Source organism: Electrona antarctica (genome assembly GCF_951216825.1).
Source record: "Electrona antarctica genome assembly, chromosome: 2".
In the NCBI taxonomy this organism is placed as follows: domain Eukaryota; kingdom Metazoa; phylum Chordata; class Actinopteri; order Myctophiformes; family Myctophidae; genus Electrona; species Electrona antarctica.
The window spans coordinates 27,576,164-27,592,799 of record NC_136807.1 but is presented as its reverse complement, the minus strand read 5'-3'; the positions used below and the strand labels follow the sequence as shown (position 1 = coordinate 27,592,799).

Sequence of the window (16,636 nt, the reverse complement as noted above, 5' to 3'; positions counted from 1 at the left end):
AAGGTTTCCTAAACCAAAGCGTACGTAGGCTCTGGTTCTGTAAACAGGCTATTATTCTCAAGTTTTCAAACAACAGATGGAGTCCGGTAAACAATGAATGGGCAGGGTCAGTTTCAGGGAAGTGTTGCACACTCACAACACTTAAGCCAAGACGCACAAAAAAAAGGAAAAAAATGTATTTGCGTGAAGTAAGTGGTCGCCTTTTTAAGAGACCGGAAACAGGTTGGAGTCTTAATTCCAATGTAAGAGTGAACGTGAACACAGCTTCTGTACCATTCTTTAGCCCCATGGTCACTGAACTAAATATTGGACCCTCGGTCGTAAGCCACACAATCTTCCCAAGATGTTCATACTGGCTTTTTTCAGAGAGACAAATCAGGAGAAAACCTACTTAGTTTTTTACCTTTCTCTGTCCCAGTAACACACTCTCGCGCAAGATCTAGCACCAGTAAACATATATAGGACGCTTGCGAGATCTGCCACTGGATGCACTTAGGGGACCACTGTGTATCTTTTCGCCTCTAGTGGCTCCAATTGGGATGGTCTATCGTTCTAATCAATCTAGCATCATTGACTTCGGGGGCATACGTTAGTCCGGCGTACCAATAGTCCGACATATGTGCGGCTGGTTAAGACTCAACCGTGGCTCTGACATACGTGGCCGGTTAAGACTCACCCGTGGCTTCCGCGTGCGATTAGGGTTAGGTTGGTTTTGGGGTAGGATGTCGGAGTATTGCGTGTCAGACTGTTAGGACGTCGGACCAAAGATATGCACCCATTGACTTAAAGGAGAATTCCATACTAGAAGTCGTTACGTCCACACCAAAGAGGTCCAGGTGTTATTTTGTGCAAAAGTGCATTAATGGCTATTTCCCCTACCATAAGCCCTCAATGGGGGTTGGGTTTTTGTACTAATTCGCTTATTTCCATCGAAATAAATAGTAAAGTGTGCCGCTTGGGATACTATTTACATTATGAAGAGAGGATATATACAAAAATAATAGATTTTTGAGCGATGGAAATTAGCGAATTAGCACAACACCCCATAGCCCCATTCAATTCAATGCAATTCATTGAGGGCTTATGGTAGGGGAAATAATAATGCGCTTTTGCACAAAATAACACCTGGACCTCTTTGGTGGGGACATAACTACAAATAAAGGTAAGAAAGCCTTCTAGTATGGAATTCTCCTTTAAGCCCCTCCAAATGATCTATAATCAATTTACACAGCATGCTATTCAAACAGATTAATTGTTTACCTTGTATCCCATAGTTACAATGTGCAGATTGTTGTTTTGACAGTACGTATATTGTCTTGGTTTACTTGTGATCCTAGTTTACTGAGGCACCACTGTCTCTTTGCATTTGATGTATGTGTTGACCTTGCTTAATGTAAGTCTCCCTGGATAAGAGTGTCTGCTAAATGCCTAAATTACAAATTGTAATTGTAACAAAACACAGGCAGGAGTGTGACATTCAGTATCTTTTCAAGTTTCTGTTTTTTTATTGGTGCACTTTGAACAATAACAATGATGGTATAAAAGAAAGTCTCCGTCTTACAAATTTCAATAATCAAAAGATAATATGCCAATACAGTAATACACAGATACACATAAGGCTGACATCAAGTTTTTAACAAGTGGCTTCAAATGGCTTCAATTCAAGGAGAAACGTCATCTCCTTACAATCAGAGAGAAGATAATATTTTAAATGTATTCATCTGTATCTTTTTTTTTTTGTCCTTTATTGGTTTTTCGTACAAAAAGAATGGGTTCCATCTGTATAGATTTGGGAGTGAGTTGTGTTGCTGGTATGTATGGGTGGGGGGTGTCTGTTTCATTCTGGGCATGATTGTAAGCAGTGGTTTTTGGCTGACACAGTGCTCTCTCTCTACAATCAATCTACAGCATTGGTTCTCAAACGGTTACATTTCAAGGACCCTCATGAACTGCATGAATACATGCTCCTTTCTGACGTCCAAACTTGTTTTTTTGTTGCCGGAAATAGAGGTAATATTTACATTTTTACGTTATTCAGAACATCGGATAGCTTTTACTCTGAGCACTCCTACAACCACAGATGTCCTGACTGTCCGACCCAGTTCGGAAAGCCCATCCAAAACTGATCTTTTCCGATGTCACAAGGAGCTTGTATGGACCTAAGTCCTGTCAGAATTAATTTGGAATGCCCACTTAAGGAACCCTGAGGGTTCCCTGAACTCCGCTTTGAGAACTGCCGATCTACAGTGTTTTTTATTATTATTATTATTTATTTTTATTTTACTTAAGCCTTCATATTAACCTTACCTGTCACCACCACCCATGAAACCTGCCAGAATCGACAATAACCGTTACTATCAAAGAAACATGTCACTGTCGGCGATACCAGTCACTACCGATGAGACCTCTCTTACTATCGCTGATAACTGTCACTATCAATGATACCCGTCACTATCAATAGCCACTAGCCAGATCCCAATACTCAAATGTCCATCCATGTGAGCATTGGCATTTAGCTAATGAGACACTGTCACTATCAATGACACATCACAAACGAGGCCAATTGAACTTAATATGAAGAGCGATGCCTTTGCCTTCCCTTAATTTGCAACAACATGCATGTCAAGAACAGACTCAAATATTATTTCAACAAAAAACATTGTTATTTTTGTATGACAAAAGCAGGCTACAATTTATAGTTTGTCGTATGTCTGTGTCGCGTACCGAACATAGCCGATCTACAAGCCTACTTGTCGATCAACTATGTTGGATGTGTGACACCATTGTACGATGACGCATAAATTAGGCATTATACTCCTGACATTCAGGCTAATAACAAGCTGTTACAGTAGCTTGAAAATCAGTTCTTGAGGGCAAGCCACACCAGCATAAATTAAGAATTGTGACGGGAATTCAAGCAGACTATCTGACAATATCCCAAATGGAAAACAAACAATCAAACAAAAAAGGGTTTAGCAGTGATGTAAAGCATCATTGTAGCTGTGTAAACTACACCAGCACTTAACTGGATAAAGCCCCAACTTATACTTTGTCTCACGATGGCGTTGCACATCGAACATAGCCAATCTAAGCTTGCGAACAACGTGCCACGTTTGAGCTTGTAAATCAGCTCGAAGAGCTTGTAGGACCACCATGTTCGGTGTGCCACACCGCCGTACGCCAGAGCATAAATCGGGTATAAGTGGCACAGGCATTATCCCCAGCCAAAACCACTCCAAAAAGCCTTGTTCGTTAAGCTAGCATCAGTAGTGATTTGACTTTTATCGAACCTCTAAAACACTACACACGACAATATTTACAATGGTCAATATCTTCTTGATATGCAATTTTTTTTCCAATTTAAATAGATTTAGCTTGTATATATACAGTATATATATATAAATCTAAAATAAAAACTTCAGTGGAAAACAAAAAACTAAACAAATAAATTAACAAGCTTTAAGGCTGTCTTGTCTTGTCAGGGCACCGGAGTAAACTAGGACCCGTCATTTAGACTCGACATAATAATGGATCAGAATGGGTGATCTTGTTGTATAGGGGAAGCCCCGACTATGCAACGCACACAGCGACCATCCCCGGGCCGATAGGTCAGGTCAGGGCTGAAGCGATTTATAAAACAGGATTCCGAGATTCAGCCAGCTAGCGCTTATCTACAATAAAAACAAAAACAGAGCCCATTTCCTGCTGCTGATAAAAACATGGGAACACTAGCTTGTCGTTTATAGAAACCCCCACTGCTCTCCATATGCGCTTAGGTGTTGAAACTGTTGGCTCTGCGGTGTTGAAGTATAGAGTCAGATACTGACTGAAGGCCTACAGTTCAGTAGCTACGACATCCGGAGGAACTGTCCGAAAAAGTCAAAAATGTTTCATATCGTGGGAAAGTCCAAGATCTTATTATCTTATTATCATAGATTCAATCAACAGCTCATATCTTATTATCATAGATTCAATCAACAGCTCATGGGAATCAAAACTCCCAGTATGAGAAAATTCTTCAGATGTCTACCTGCAATCATGAATGAATTCCTTAAATCATCACAATATGCAATTTCTTTGACGATTTTTTTGATTAATTTGTGTTATATTCCTTATGACCTTTTCCACGATGTTAATTATTTTTGACATGCACCTGTTAAATCTCTCCTCCATCTCGTCGTCCTGTCTATAATCTGACCGCCACCCGTTTGGCTTGGATTTTCTGTCCATCTATAGCTTCTTAATTTACAGGTGATGATAAAAAACAAACAAAACAAAAACAGATAATGTACAGTCTATCACATCGTGTTCAGGAACTAGAGTGGGACCTGCGAGGTGTCATATCCTCAGACAGGTCTTATACAAATCAGTGCTAGAAAACAAAATGAAAGTAAAACAGATTTGATAAAATCTAATAACTGCAGAGGACCGACAACAGACCTCCTTTGAACAACTAGGCAGGTTAGGCCATTTCAATCAAACACACTTGGAAGAGAGAACATTTAACAAACAAAGCCACATTTATGCTCTGTCGACCCGAGGAATGGAAATGGCCGTCCTACAAGTGCGGGTCAGCGATTTCCGGTGCACGTGAACACCTCGTGCGACAGAGTACGAATCGGGCTTAAGTGGCTGTAGTGCACGACTTTCACTAGGCACCTCCAAAGGTAATTGGCTAAGAGGTAAACATGTGCTTCTGGTTGTCATAATGAACCCATTCAACACTTCCGATTGGTCAGAGAAAACATTTACGTCCGTACGCGCCAAAGAGCATGACAAAGCAATTAACACGCAGGCTGCAAACCTTGAAGACACTGACCGTCATTTAAAAGGGTGCCGTTAAGTGATATTTTGTGGTTGAAATAAAAGGCTTTTTGTTAAAACGTTACAGCTCTATATTCTGATCGTAATCATTGCTTTATAGTGTTTGTTCAGTAACAGGGTTCTCCCCATATTTCTAGGTTGGTAGTAAACAGAACATAAGGACACCAATTTAATCAAATCAGGAGAGAACTCATACAGGATAAACAAGCTAAATTGGAAGTGATGAAAAGAGAAAAAAGAGCAGAACTGGAATTGGAACACTAGTAGGTAACCTCCTAATTGGATGAAATTGGTATCCCCGCCTGGAAAAGTTTTTGGGAAATCCCACCGTTACTGAATACAAGTCTATAACAATGATTGCGATCAGAATATAGAGCTATTTATTTATCTACTTCTAACAAATGTTATCACTTACCCCCTTTATCAGATACAGATAGTACAATGTTGGGATTGGTTCTCGTTAGCACAAAGCGATATATTCTCCCTCTATAGTTCCGGAGGGTTAAGCACCATATTGATTATCAATTCATATAACGGGAGATGCATAGCGAAAGATGTTGTGTCCTTCTCTTCCAGTGGTTGTCAAACAAAATGGGTTCGTCGACCGCGTCTATTCAGTGGTTTTTAATACACGCCAGGCTATGGATGGGTGCCATTTCATTCCATGGGAGCATCCATTCACCACGTTGTGAATGTTGGCGTGAATGAGGGAGTCGCCGTGCGACGGAATGACGTGGAACGATCGTTCCAAGCCATTCCACACACACACACACACACACACACACGGCAAATAACCTCGACAATCTCCAAACAAATAGAAACTACAAATTTCAGTGCATCTGATCTAACACAGTCAAAACAAAAACAAAAGAAATCACAGAAAATATTCCATAAAAGATCAAATAAATAAAATGTGGAGGAACCTGCCTCACTCATGTATTCTTATTTCAGCATGGGAACACAACATAAACAGTTAGTTTATATAAACTGCCACATCTCACCCCCTTAAAGAACCATCTCTAAAAAAAATGCATACAAGGCGATTTGTGTGAAATGAATCAGGTCCCCCAGCTATACGACTAGGGCTCAGAGATGTTAATGCTAGAGGGTTTTGTGTAAATCTTTACAATAACTACATTTCTTTAAATGGAATTGTGACTTAGGCTTACCGCTCAGTTTCAACGCTGACAAACCCTGGTATCCCTCCAGATACTGTTCAGTGCATGTTGTGGGCCTGCGTGAGGCGTTGGCACACCAACTCTCATTAGATACAATTGACCACATTCACGCAAGATGGCCATGTTAGACACCCCTTCAGTGGTTCTCAAACGTATTCATGTCAAGGACCCCAAAATTGATATATATTTGGCCACGGACCCCCACGAGTGAAAATGTATTTTAAAAATTCTAAATTGAGCTTGTATATCCGCCATTTCTGAATAGCCAACGTATACATGGATAATGTGGTTAAAATGATTGTGTATGACTGTATTAGCATATTTAGCTGGGGACCCCCTGGTACCCCCCAAGGACCCTTAGGGGGTCCCCGGGCCCCACTTTGAGAACCAATACGCTATAGAACTGGTTCTCAATGTCAGGTCCATGGACCCAATAGGGGTCCAAATGGACTCTTTACGGGTCTGTAACTCTGAAGGCCCTATTTTGCGCGGTGTCTTGTGCCTTATGACTAAACTCTCAGGTACTTTTTTCATTATTTTGAAAAAAATATATAATAATAATAAACACTTTGTGACCTTGTAGATCAGCTATTTGAACCATTTTAAAAATGTTTTTCAAAATAAAATAAAGCCTCAAATCTTAGGCGGAGTGCTGCAAGACAGGGCCCTGATACTATACAAATGGAACTAAATGGACCCTTACGGGTGTGTAAATCTGAGATCGTACACTTGAGAAATGTACACTCTGAGTTAAATAACACTATGGATTTTACCGTGTAGATTGGTGTCCCAGAGATAAACAAAACAAAGGTGGCCTAATGGATATCAAACTCTGAACATTTGAAATGTGAGAATCACTGCGCTAAAATAGTTTTCTCCAAGGATGGCTGTGGAAGAGGAGTGCTTGCACGAGCCACTAGGCGAGCCAGTGTCCCATGGCTAGCAGCTAGGCAAAATAAGCACTCAGCTAATCACAGGCCAAGTGTTCCTCAACCATCCTGGGACAAAACAAATTCATTCCACCAGTGTGATGCAAGAGCAAAATGGCTGCCACGTTGAATATGGTCAATGGAGAATGACACCGCAATAAGGCAGTATAGGGCCACTGTCATTCACCCACATTAGCCAGCAAGCTAACATGATTAAGCCTTGGCTAACTTTGTGGCCTCTTGAGCGTCACCAAGACTAGTTTTGCTTTCCAAATCATTTTTGTGACGGGGATGGCTAACACACGAGAGGCAAACCTAGGTCACAAGTAGGAAGTGAGACCATGTCACAGCATCCACAACTATCGCTCAACAGTATGACGCCTTCAAAAAGCCCAATTCAGCACAAATTAGGTTCGACGTCAAGTATTCTCTACCTTAGACACTCTGAGGTGAAAAATCCTGATGAGTAGTCAAAGATGTGGGAACCACTGAAAATCACATCGTAGCTTTTTGTGGTGGTTATTGTTGTTGCCGTCTCTCACTCTCTCTTTCTGGCCTTTAGGCATACATCATCATATGAGGTGAGTTCTAGAGGGAATCCATCACAGTTTCTTGGAACTTCTTGAAGGACAATGACAATAAGAACAGGTTACTGTACCTACAAGGCCATTTGCATAGCTCTCCCTCACTTGTTTACACACATTTACACGTATACACACACGCACGCACGCACTCACGCACGCAAAAGCAAACAGAGGCAAAAGACAGACAGAGACGGAGACTCATACACACTTCTGACTGGTCTGGGAGGGCATGTTTGCTTAGGCAAAAGTGTGTCCATTTGCGAGGTTTGCATACACAGAGCATCCAATCCTCTCCGATCAGGGTCCACTTCAGCACCCATGCTGCTGTGTGTGTGTGCATTGAGCTCTCCTGTGACATAATACAGCTTATTGCTAATATTCATTATGATTGTTGCTCTAAAACTTTACAGCCATTCCCCAAGCAGCCAAAAAGAGCCGATGCAGTTAATGCAACACAAAACGTTCAGAGCCTTCTTTTTTTTAAACCACATTAACCCTGATGAAAAACAGCTATCAAAAATAGCAGCACTACAAGCTCAACGACGTTTGCTGATTTGTTTTTGAACATTATTTTAGCATCCCATATGGGATGCCAAAATAACAATCTACCAGTTGTGTAGCAAGGTGTGTAGAGCGGCTATTTTTTCTATTCGTCATGTGACGAAGCAAATAGGGGCTTCAGTGGTTAACTAGCATGTGTAGCTACAGTTATATAAAAAAATGTAGTTGTTGATATTTGGTAAGGATGCTAATATTACTCTTAAATTTAACATAGTATTTTTACATGTATATCATTGAAACACATCACGCATCACTAGCAATCTCTCTTTTCTCTCGCTCTGTCCGGTATATCTTCAGCAGTTGTAGATTTTGGCATTTGTACTTTCTGCAGAACCAGCTGCAGGATCTACGTAATGTTAAAGTCACTGTGTTCGTGTGTGCATGCAGATTTTAACTGGGTTACTGCATTGGTGAAAACATCATTAGTGCAAGAGCAAAACTAAAATAAAAGCCTCACAGACCACAACAGCGCGAAAAGTGTCTATGCCTGTGTGTGTGTGTGTGTGTGTGTGTGTGTGTGTGTGTGTACTGTATATATATAGTATGTGTGTTATATAGCCTATTCGTGTCGCTAGGACTGAGAAAAGATTGTGGACTTAATAGTTGACTGAATTAGCAAATGCATGACTGACTGACTGAATGAATGCTAAAGGCCAAACCGGTGCGAAAAGGCATGTGGAGACCAAAGCCCAGATGAGAGGCGGAGCAATGGATCATGGCACAAATGAGTGCAACATTTATCCTTTAAATCTCTACGTTTTTTTTGTTTTTTTTTACCAAACCTATCTCCTGTGTGTCTATTAGATTTTTTTTGTTTGTTTTTTGCATACAAAGCAAAACAAAAGTAGCCTACAGATCAAACTGAAAAGTCCAAAGCACTGCTGCTACGACTGGTGAGAGTTATGGCTGACAACGTCCCCCCAGAGGACTTCAATTCCCAGGAGGCCTTGGGGCGGCCTTCAGGTCAGGTTTGTTGTGCCTTCAGGTCAGTAGTCGGCGATAGGGGCGAGGTTCCTGTTGAGGATCACCGAGACATTAGTGTAGAGAGGCCTCCTGGACACCAGGGGGGAGTAGTTCAGGTTGTTGAGACCGTCCAGGCTTTGCCTCTCCTTCGAGTGACGTAATAGAGTATACCTGCGGGAGGAAAAATCAGAAATACAAATATGAGACAGACAAAAAAAAATGCAAATATCTGACGGGACCAACTCATTACACGGTATTGGAATCAGTGTTATTTAACCACTTACACAGCTGTGTGAATAAAATGCATTGCTATCTGTATGGTAGAGTATGTTAACACTTCTGATGCTAAAGACGTGCTCTCAAATAAAACCTAAATAAAAAGAATGAAGATTTGACCTCCCGGTTTTGGGGGGAAATGGAAGGTGGGGCTTTTCAGAGTAAAATCTGCCTCATCAGCTTGACACTTTATTCTGAAAAAGTCCACAGCAAAAAGTGTATATACAATATAACTTGGGGTGGTTCCATTTGTTCTCTCTGCTCTTCTATTGAGACATTTAGATCTTTCTCACCTCCTGAGGTGTTTATAACTTAAACCATAAACACATTGTTAGTCCCTCCTTTGTTCCCTCACCAAACTCACCCAAAAATAGCTGATCTATAAGCTCACAACGCACATTATGAGGTTGTAGATCGCCTATTTTCGCCTATTATGACAAGCTCAGGGATAGGGATGCTAGGGTTCAAGTGTTTTAAGTATGTTTAGCACAGCGAACATGATCGGAATGTATCCCCCATGCATATATCACATGCAAAGTCTTTAAAAGAGCCACAGAAATGCCCTCAAAGGCGCTGCATTCTGACTTTTCATGTGACCAGCTTACATCACATGAATCCAAGCCACATTCCAACTATCAGCACCCACCCTGTATCCAGACCCACACACACACACTGTGTACTGTGTATTACTGTACTTGTGAGAGCCATGTGTCCCTTCAAGTATAGCAGAATTGTGTTGCCGTCTTATTTTCATATTTTAACTTTTTGTGATTTTTCTCATAAATTAATGCCCTACTTGATCATACTACAGCGTAACACAAACGCATTTCAAGCTTGTGGATCTGCTACTTTTGCCATTGTTCATTTGAATCGTGAAAAGTAACAGTTTTGTACATTTTTGATTTTCAAATCTGTCGCGCGCACGCGCGCAAGCGCGCGCGCACGCACGCACGCACGCACGCACGCACACGCACACACACACACACACACACACACACACACACACACACACACACACACACACACACACACACACACACACACACACACACACACACACACACACACACACACACGAGATCTGTAGATAGGCCATTTTTTATGTGAAACATGCTTCCATAGAATAAATGCTGGCTTCATATGGAACCCACATGACTGAAATCAGTCGTGGGCCGTGGCGAGTGAGAACTTTAAATCCATGCATACGAACGGTACAAAAACAAAAGTGTGTGTGTAAACAGACCTGCCCAGGAACTGCACCTCCCCACGGTGGTGATGTGGGATGGACATGTAGCGCCCCTGCTCGCCGTGGGGCCGGCTCACCGTGTAGTTGGCCAGTCTCACCCTGCAGTGCAAACACACCATGCCATGCGATACGCCATTAAAACAAACACTCTGTCAACTGCCCTGATACCGGCGCCATAATAGGTGACTCACCCACACCTACTGTCATGCATTCATAAGAAAATTCAAACACTGTATGAATGTATGACTCATGGAATGCATTCACTCGCTGGGTGCAGTCGTCCTTTAACAAAAGTGGCATTTTAAGCATTCATTTGATTATCCCATTTTTTAATCGCAATTATTTTGCCACAATAATCCTTGTGGCAAAATATGTATACTTGGGACATGTCCCGTCCCTAGTATACACTAGGGACATGTCCCGTCCCTAGTGTACACAGACATGTCCCGTCCCTAGTATACACAGACGTTCTATATACTAGGGACATGTCCCGTCCCTAGTATACACAGACAAACGTCTGTATACTAGGGACATGTCCCGTCCCTAGTATACACAGACAAACGTCAGGAAACGGGGATAGGCCTACAATAATATACAATCAGCGGTGAAAGAGAAATTAAAAAAACATAATAGACAGTTATCTATGGAATCAAAGCACAAAAGCCAAAAGACAATCAGAGAAAGCTGGGAGTGTGCATTCAGAGAGTCCGGACGGAGAACAGCTGCCTGTACGCTTGCGTGTGTGTGTGTGTGTGTGTGTGTGTGTGTGTGTGTGTGTGTGTGTGTGTGTGTGTGTGTGTGTGTGTGTGTGTGTGTGTGCGTGTGTGTTTTACTATCCTTGAGAGGGCCACATAAGTGTAGTAGAATTTGAGAAATGGACAATTTTCTGGTTGTTTTTAAGGTCACTTTTTAGTTTTAAAGATTGTTTCAGATCAGTGGCCTTGTGGTTGAGTGTCCGCCCTGGGACTGGGAGGCTGGGGTTCAATCCCCCAGTCGGGTCATACCAAAGAAAAAATGGGACCCAATGCCTCCCTGCTTGGCACTCAGCATCAAGGGTTGGATTGGGGGTAAGTCTGTGACATACTAGCGTCATGTCCAGGGAGTGTACTTGTACATCAAGCTGCCTCACGCTACAGAAACAGGAGATAGGCTCCTGACCTATGGGCCTCATGGCTCGGCAAGGCTACTTACTTTTTACTTTACTTAAGGAAAAGATTCAGGTTGGGATTAGGATTATACATTTATTTTAGAAGTTAGGTTTATGGGTTTGGGTTATACCTTATTTATACTTTGTTGCACGCTGGTGTTGTGCATTGTGTCAAGTTTGTGAGCTTGTACAGTAGATCTGCCATTTTTCGGTTTCAGGCTTACGGTTAAAAATGGCAAAATTAAATGTAAAAATGTAATTCATAACATTGGCGTCCTAAAAGGTTGATGTCCTCACAGGTATAGTAATACAAACGTGTGTGTGTGTGTGTGTGTGTGTGTGTGTCACAATAATGACATACAGCATAGATACAGTAAGCACACAAAAAAGAGAAAAGCTTAAATGAAAGGTTGCTCTGTGCCAACACACTCTCCGGGCTCTGTACTCCTGGCTCTAGACAAACCTCATGTCAACAAATTGATCATACTCACACGATGGCCATCTGCTCTTATGTCAGCACCATGTCAATCTCCCTCCCCTCCCCTCCCCTCGCCGTCACCCCCTCCTACCACTGCCGACATCAACGCTGTGTGAATATTGCCAATACTGACAGCCATACCGACGCTGTTTATCCCATTTAGACCCGAGGCCGATTCTAAAAATGTCTTCTAAATCCTAACAGTTTCTGGAAAAGCCATGTTGCTATATCAGTGGTGTAAATATCAAGGACCCCCACAATGATATGGATTTGCCTGCGAACCCTGCATCTCAAAAGGTATGTTGTTCCAGGGACTCCCAGAAGCAAAGAATATTAATAAATTAAAAATATATTATTTTCAAAGACTTTTCAAAAATAGCAGATCTACAGTACAAGCTTTTCGCCGGACCCCACTTCCATCTAAAACGACAAAGATGCTTTCCTGGATTACACAAATGTACAACATAGACTGACGGGTCCTTTATTGTGTGCCACAGATCAAGGGTTTCCATGGAACACAACAAGGCTATATATATATATATATCATACTATTATTTTGGGCACCGGCCCACTGGGGAACGATGAAACAATGCAAATTGGTTGTCAGAGTACCCGCCGTATCCGTCTGTCTGCTTTGCACCGCGTTTCAAGCTTGTGGATCTGCTTGATACTTTTGTGTGAAACTGTATGATTAAGTAGGGCTAGTTAGGGAAAGTTAGAATATGGAGATAAGAGGTTTCTGTCAGACAGTAACGATGGTGTATGTCTTGATAAAAAAAGGGGAAAAAAATTATAATAATTGACCATCATATGACGGCATATAGATTAACATTAGAGCATAACGTGTTGATTGATCCTCACCTGTTCCACAGGTCATCGTCCTCTCCTCCCCAGCCCCAGAATGCATTGGGAAATCCATTGATCTTTTTGAACTGCTCCACTGTCAGGCCGCTGACGCCCCCGAAAAACTCGTTGTACGGAAGCCTGGAAGGGAGACACCACGCAATGATTATTAATTCCAGTTGGCGGAATACGTTTTTACACTCTGCAATGCAGAAAGTCACAGTCCAGAATGCACTCCAAATTTTACGTTAAAGTACAAAAGTATTGACGTCAAAATATATACGTACAGTAACAAAATGTAAAATTTCTCACCATGCAGAGTATCCCATTTAATAATTTGTTATTTCATTTAAAAGCGTTTTCCAACATTTTCGAAAACGTCAGATTTGACAAGCTCAACGAGGGCACTCACATGTAGGAGTACTTGTTGAGCTTGACAGCGAAGTGGCGGGGCATGTCGGTGCAGCCGTAGTAGTTCCTGTCGTTCTCCAGCAGGTGGTCGACGTCGTGGAACACCAGGCAGTCCCAGTCCAGGTCCTTCATGGCCTCCTTGTAGCCCACGTTGAACAGCATGGCCCGGTTGAACGGCTCCGTTCCCCTCTGGAGAGAGAGAGACCACATAATTCAATTCAATGGGCTCTATGCACACGCCATTTTGGAAAGAACTTGGGACCCTTCGCTACTTCCGGGGGCTGGCTCACTGGAAACACTCAGTGGGTCTCAAAGTGTCCTTGTATGGGTGTGTAACTCTGAGAGTGTAAGGGTCCATTAACTCCATTTGGTTTCATTTGTACACTCAGAGTTATGGGGGTCCTTGAAATTAAAAACTTTGAGAACCACTGCACACTAGATGGAACAGAGCCTTAATTAGTATCATCGGCCCGGAAGTAGTAAGAGATATTCTGTGTGCATATTGCCCATTCAATTCAAAGGAGCTTTATTGGCAACATTGTTTACCTTGCCAAAGCAAGTGTCAAAATATAATAAAAACTGTTGAAATTGGGGAAAGTATATACAGTTGGAGGGGGTACAGCATTGTGTAAACAGAGCTTTGCCACATTGCGTCGTTATATACATGTTATACTGTCTGTACAGGATATAAAGCTGTTTTGAAACAAATAGCAATCTTTTGCAGTCACTTTGGGACAAATGGCAGCATTTTCTTCTCAAAACTATTTAAATAGTATACAAAAAAAGCCTCGGCCTCAAAAGCCTCAACTCGGGTGTGATAACAACCCGTCAATTCTAGAATTGAGCTACTGTAGCACATTGGTTCTCAAAGTGGGAGAGATTGCAAAGATATACACAGCAAGTGTTAAGAATTGGCTTTATGCATGGGTCCAATTAACTTGTTTTACTATGTCGTTACTATATCAGAGAGAGCTCTGTCAATTTTAGTGTAAAATGGGTTTTATGGGTCCAATAAGACCTTACAGTGTATTTTACACATAGAATCAGCGTCCCCGTGGCCAATGACCTGGTTTCTGCATCGAGGAAGCCGTTTCAGCCATAGTGAGGTCATGTGAGCAAACATCTGATTGGCTCAGTCATAGTGAGGTCATGTGAGCAAACATCTGATCAAATGAGAGCTACTCTGTTCCTACCTGTGTGTGCACGTGTGTGCGCGTTGTGTGTGTGTGTTTGATCGACTGAATATTTTATTGACAGATTTGACAATTTAAAGGTTAACTACACCGTTTCTCAGCTCCCAGTAGAACATTGTACTATGAACGTTTCAACCCAGATAAGACCCGTTTGGGGTTGAAGAGCGAACATATGAATGAATGGATAAAGTGTTTTAAATTTTAAATTAAATTAGTTAACTACTTTTGCTGGGGACCCCCTGGAACCCGGCAAAGCCCGGCAAGCTCACTGTGTTTGCAACACTGGGGGAGAATAGTTGGAGAATGTTTCGCTAAAGACCAATTAGAATTTGAATCGAGCCATAATTTTAAGCCAGACTTGAAACTTAATGGGGGATTTAAAAAGTTTCCACTGTGTGGTTTTACCCTTGAGTGACTGACAAGGTCAGAGGAAGTGGCTCTGGTGGAGGCCCTACAGTATACTGTATGCATCACTTACTCTGGAGAAGTACAGTCGTCAGAACAGGTACTTATGGGACATGTTTCAGACACATTGAGAGGTGGGATGTTCTTTGTTCCACGCTGAGCCGTGTGAGTGTGAAAGTGTGTGACAATATTTTGTTTGTTTTTCCTCTCCCTCTCTTCCCCTTGCCTCGCCCCCCCCCTTCCTTCCTCTTCCCTTTCTCTTATGGAAATAACACAAACAATGGAGCTCGCACAACATTTCACCCATTGTTTTACACCTGAAAATAAAGATCAGATTGTGACTGTGAGCATGCACAGTACCTGCTCTATGACATAGAAGGCAAACTGCAGCCTCTGTCTCTGAAGCACTGGCACCAGGTGTCTGAAGAGGATGGGCAGGTGCTCATGGCGGTTCCTGAACGGGACCAGGATCGCCACCTATAGGACACAATATAGCAAAAATGAAGACTAATGTTTTGCGCACACACACACACACACACACACACACACACACACACACACACACACACACACACACACACACACACACACACACACACACACACACACACACACACACACACACACACACACACACACACACACACACACACACACACACACACACACACACACACACACACACACACACACACACACACACACACACACACACACACACCGAACTCCATCTAATGAAGTGTAAAGGGTTATTGTTTAGAGTGCATTTTGTTCTGCCAGTTATCATCTCTGTAAAGTGGCTGATTCACTGGATAAAAGCTACTGCCTACTCCAAACCACTTTAAGGCTGATATACATTGCATTACAGACAATATGAACATAATGAAATAAACTGACAATAAATGACAGTCTCCTCATGCATTAGAAGGCCCATATCAGTCACCAGAAGCAGGGACGTGTGTTTTCACAGAGTCGAATGTGCTATACCGTATTTACAGTCTAATGTGATACCATATTTACAGCAAACTCTTCAAAATTTTCAGAAAACAGTCTAAAATAGCACATATACTGTACAAGCTCACAATGCGGCACTTTTTGAACATTTTGAAAACCGTTTTCAGTTTGAGAACTACAGATTTAGAAGGCATTTGTAGAACGAGCCTCCGGTTAAAGTGAAATACCCCTTTAAGTGAGGACAAAGTCACAATATTTCAGACAAAAAGCAAGTAATTAATATGACAAAAGCATATGACAAGGGTTCTTTCATGTGCAGGTTCTTGTGTGTGTGTGTGTGTGTGTGTGTGTGTGTGTGTGTGCTTGCGTGCGTGCGTGCGGATACTGTATGTACAGTGGACAGTATATAAAGATTGACGTCATGTGTATTGATCACAGCAGGTGAGAGCCGGGCAGGAAGTGTTCCATTAAAAAGAGCCCGCTGTGCTGTTGAAACCTCAGGGGGGAGGGCTAGCTTTTTAACTAGCATTCTAAGCTTTCTCTTTGAAGTTCAGCAGAAACGCAAACATGTCATGGTGAGAGAGAGAGAGAGAGAGAGAGAGAGAGAGAGAGAGAGAGAGAGAGAGAGAGAGAGAGAGAGAGAG

At 42.1% G+C, this 16,636-nt stretch overlaps 1 protein-coding gene across 1 annotated transcript in view; it reads right to left on the bottom strand.

The window, feature by feature from the left end:
- Positions 1 to 1,481: 1,481 nt before the first annotated feature.
- b4galt5 (UDP-Gal:betaGlcNAc beta 1,4- galactosyltransferase, polypeptide 5) overlaps positions 1,482 to 16,636 on the bottom strand; it is a gene marked incomplete at its 5' end in the record, with an annotated part of 24,399 nt that continues 9,244 nt past the window's right edge. Inside the window, 5 exons of the mRNA XM_079514663.1 lie at positions 1,482 to 9,210; positions 10,559 to 10,660; positions 13,048 to 13,170; positions 13,442 to 13,629; positions 15,399 to 15,515. Of these exons, the coding sequence (XP_079370789.1) occupies positions 9,063 to 9,210; positions 10,559 to 10,660; positions 13,048 to 13,170; positions 13,442 to 13,629; positions 15,399 to 15,515 (678 nt within the window). The 3' untranslated portion in view covers positions 1,482 to 9,062. The remainder of the gene's footprint in view (positions 9,211 to 10,558; positions 10,661 to 13,047; positions 13,171 to 13,441; positions 13,630 to 15,398; positions 15,516 to 16,636) is intronic.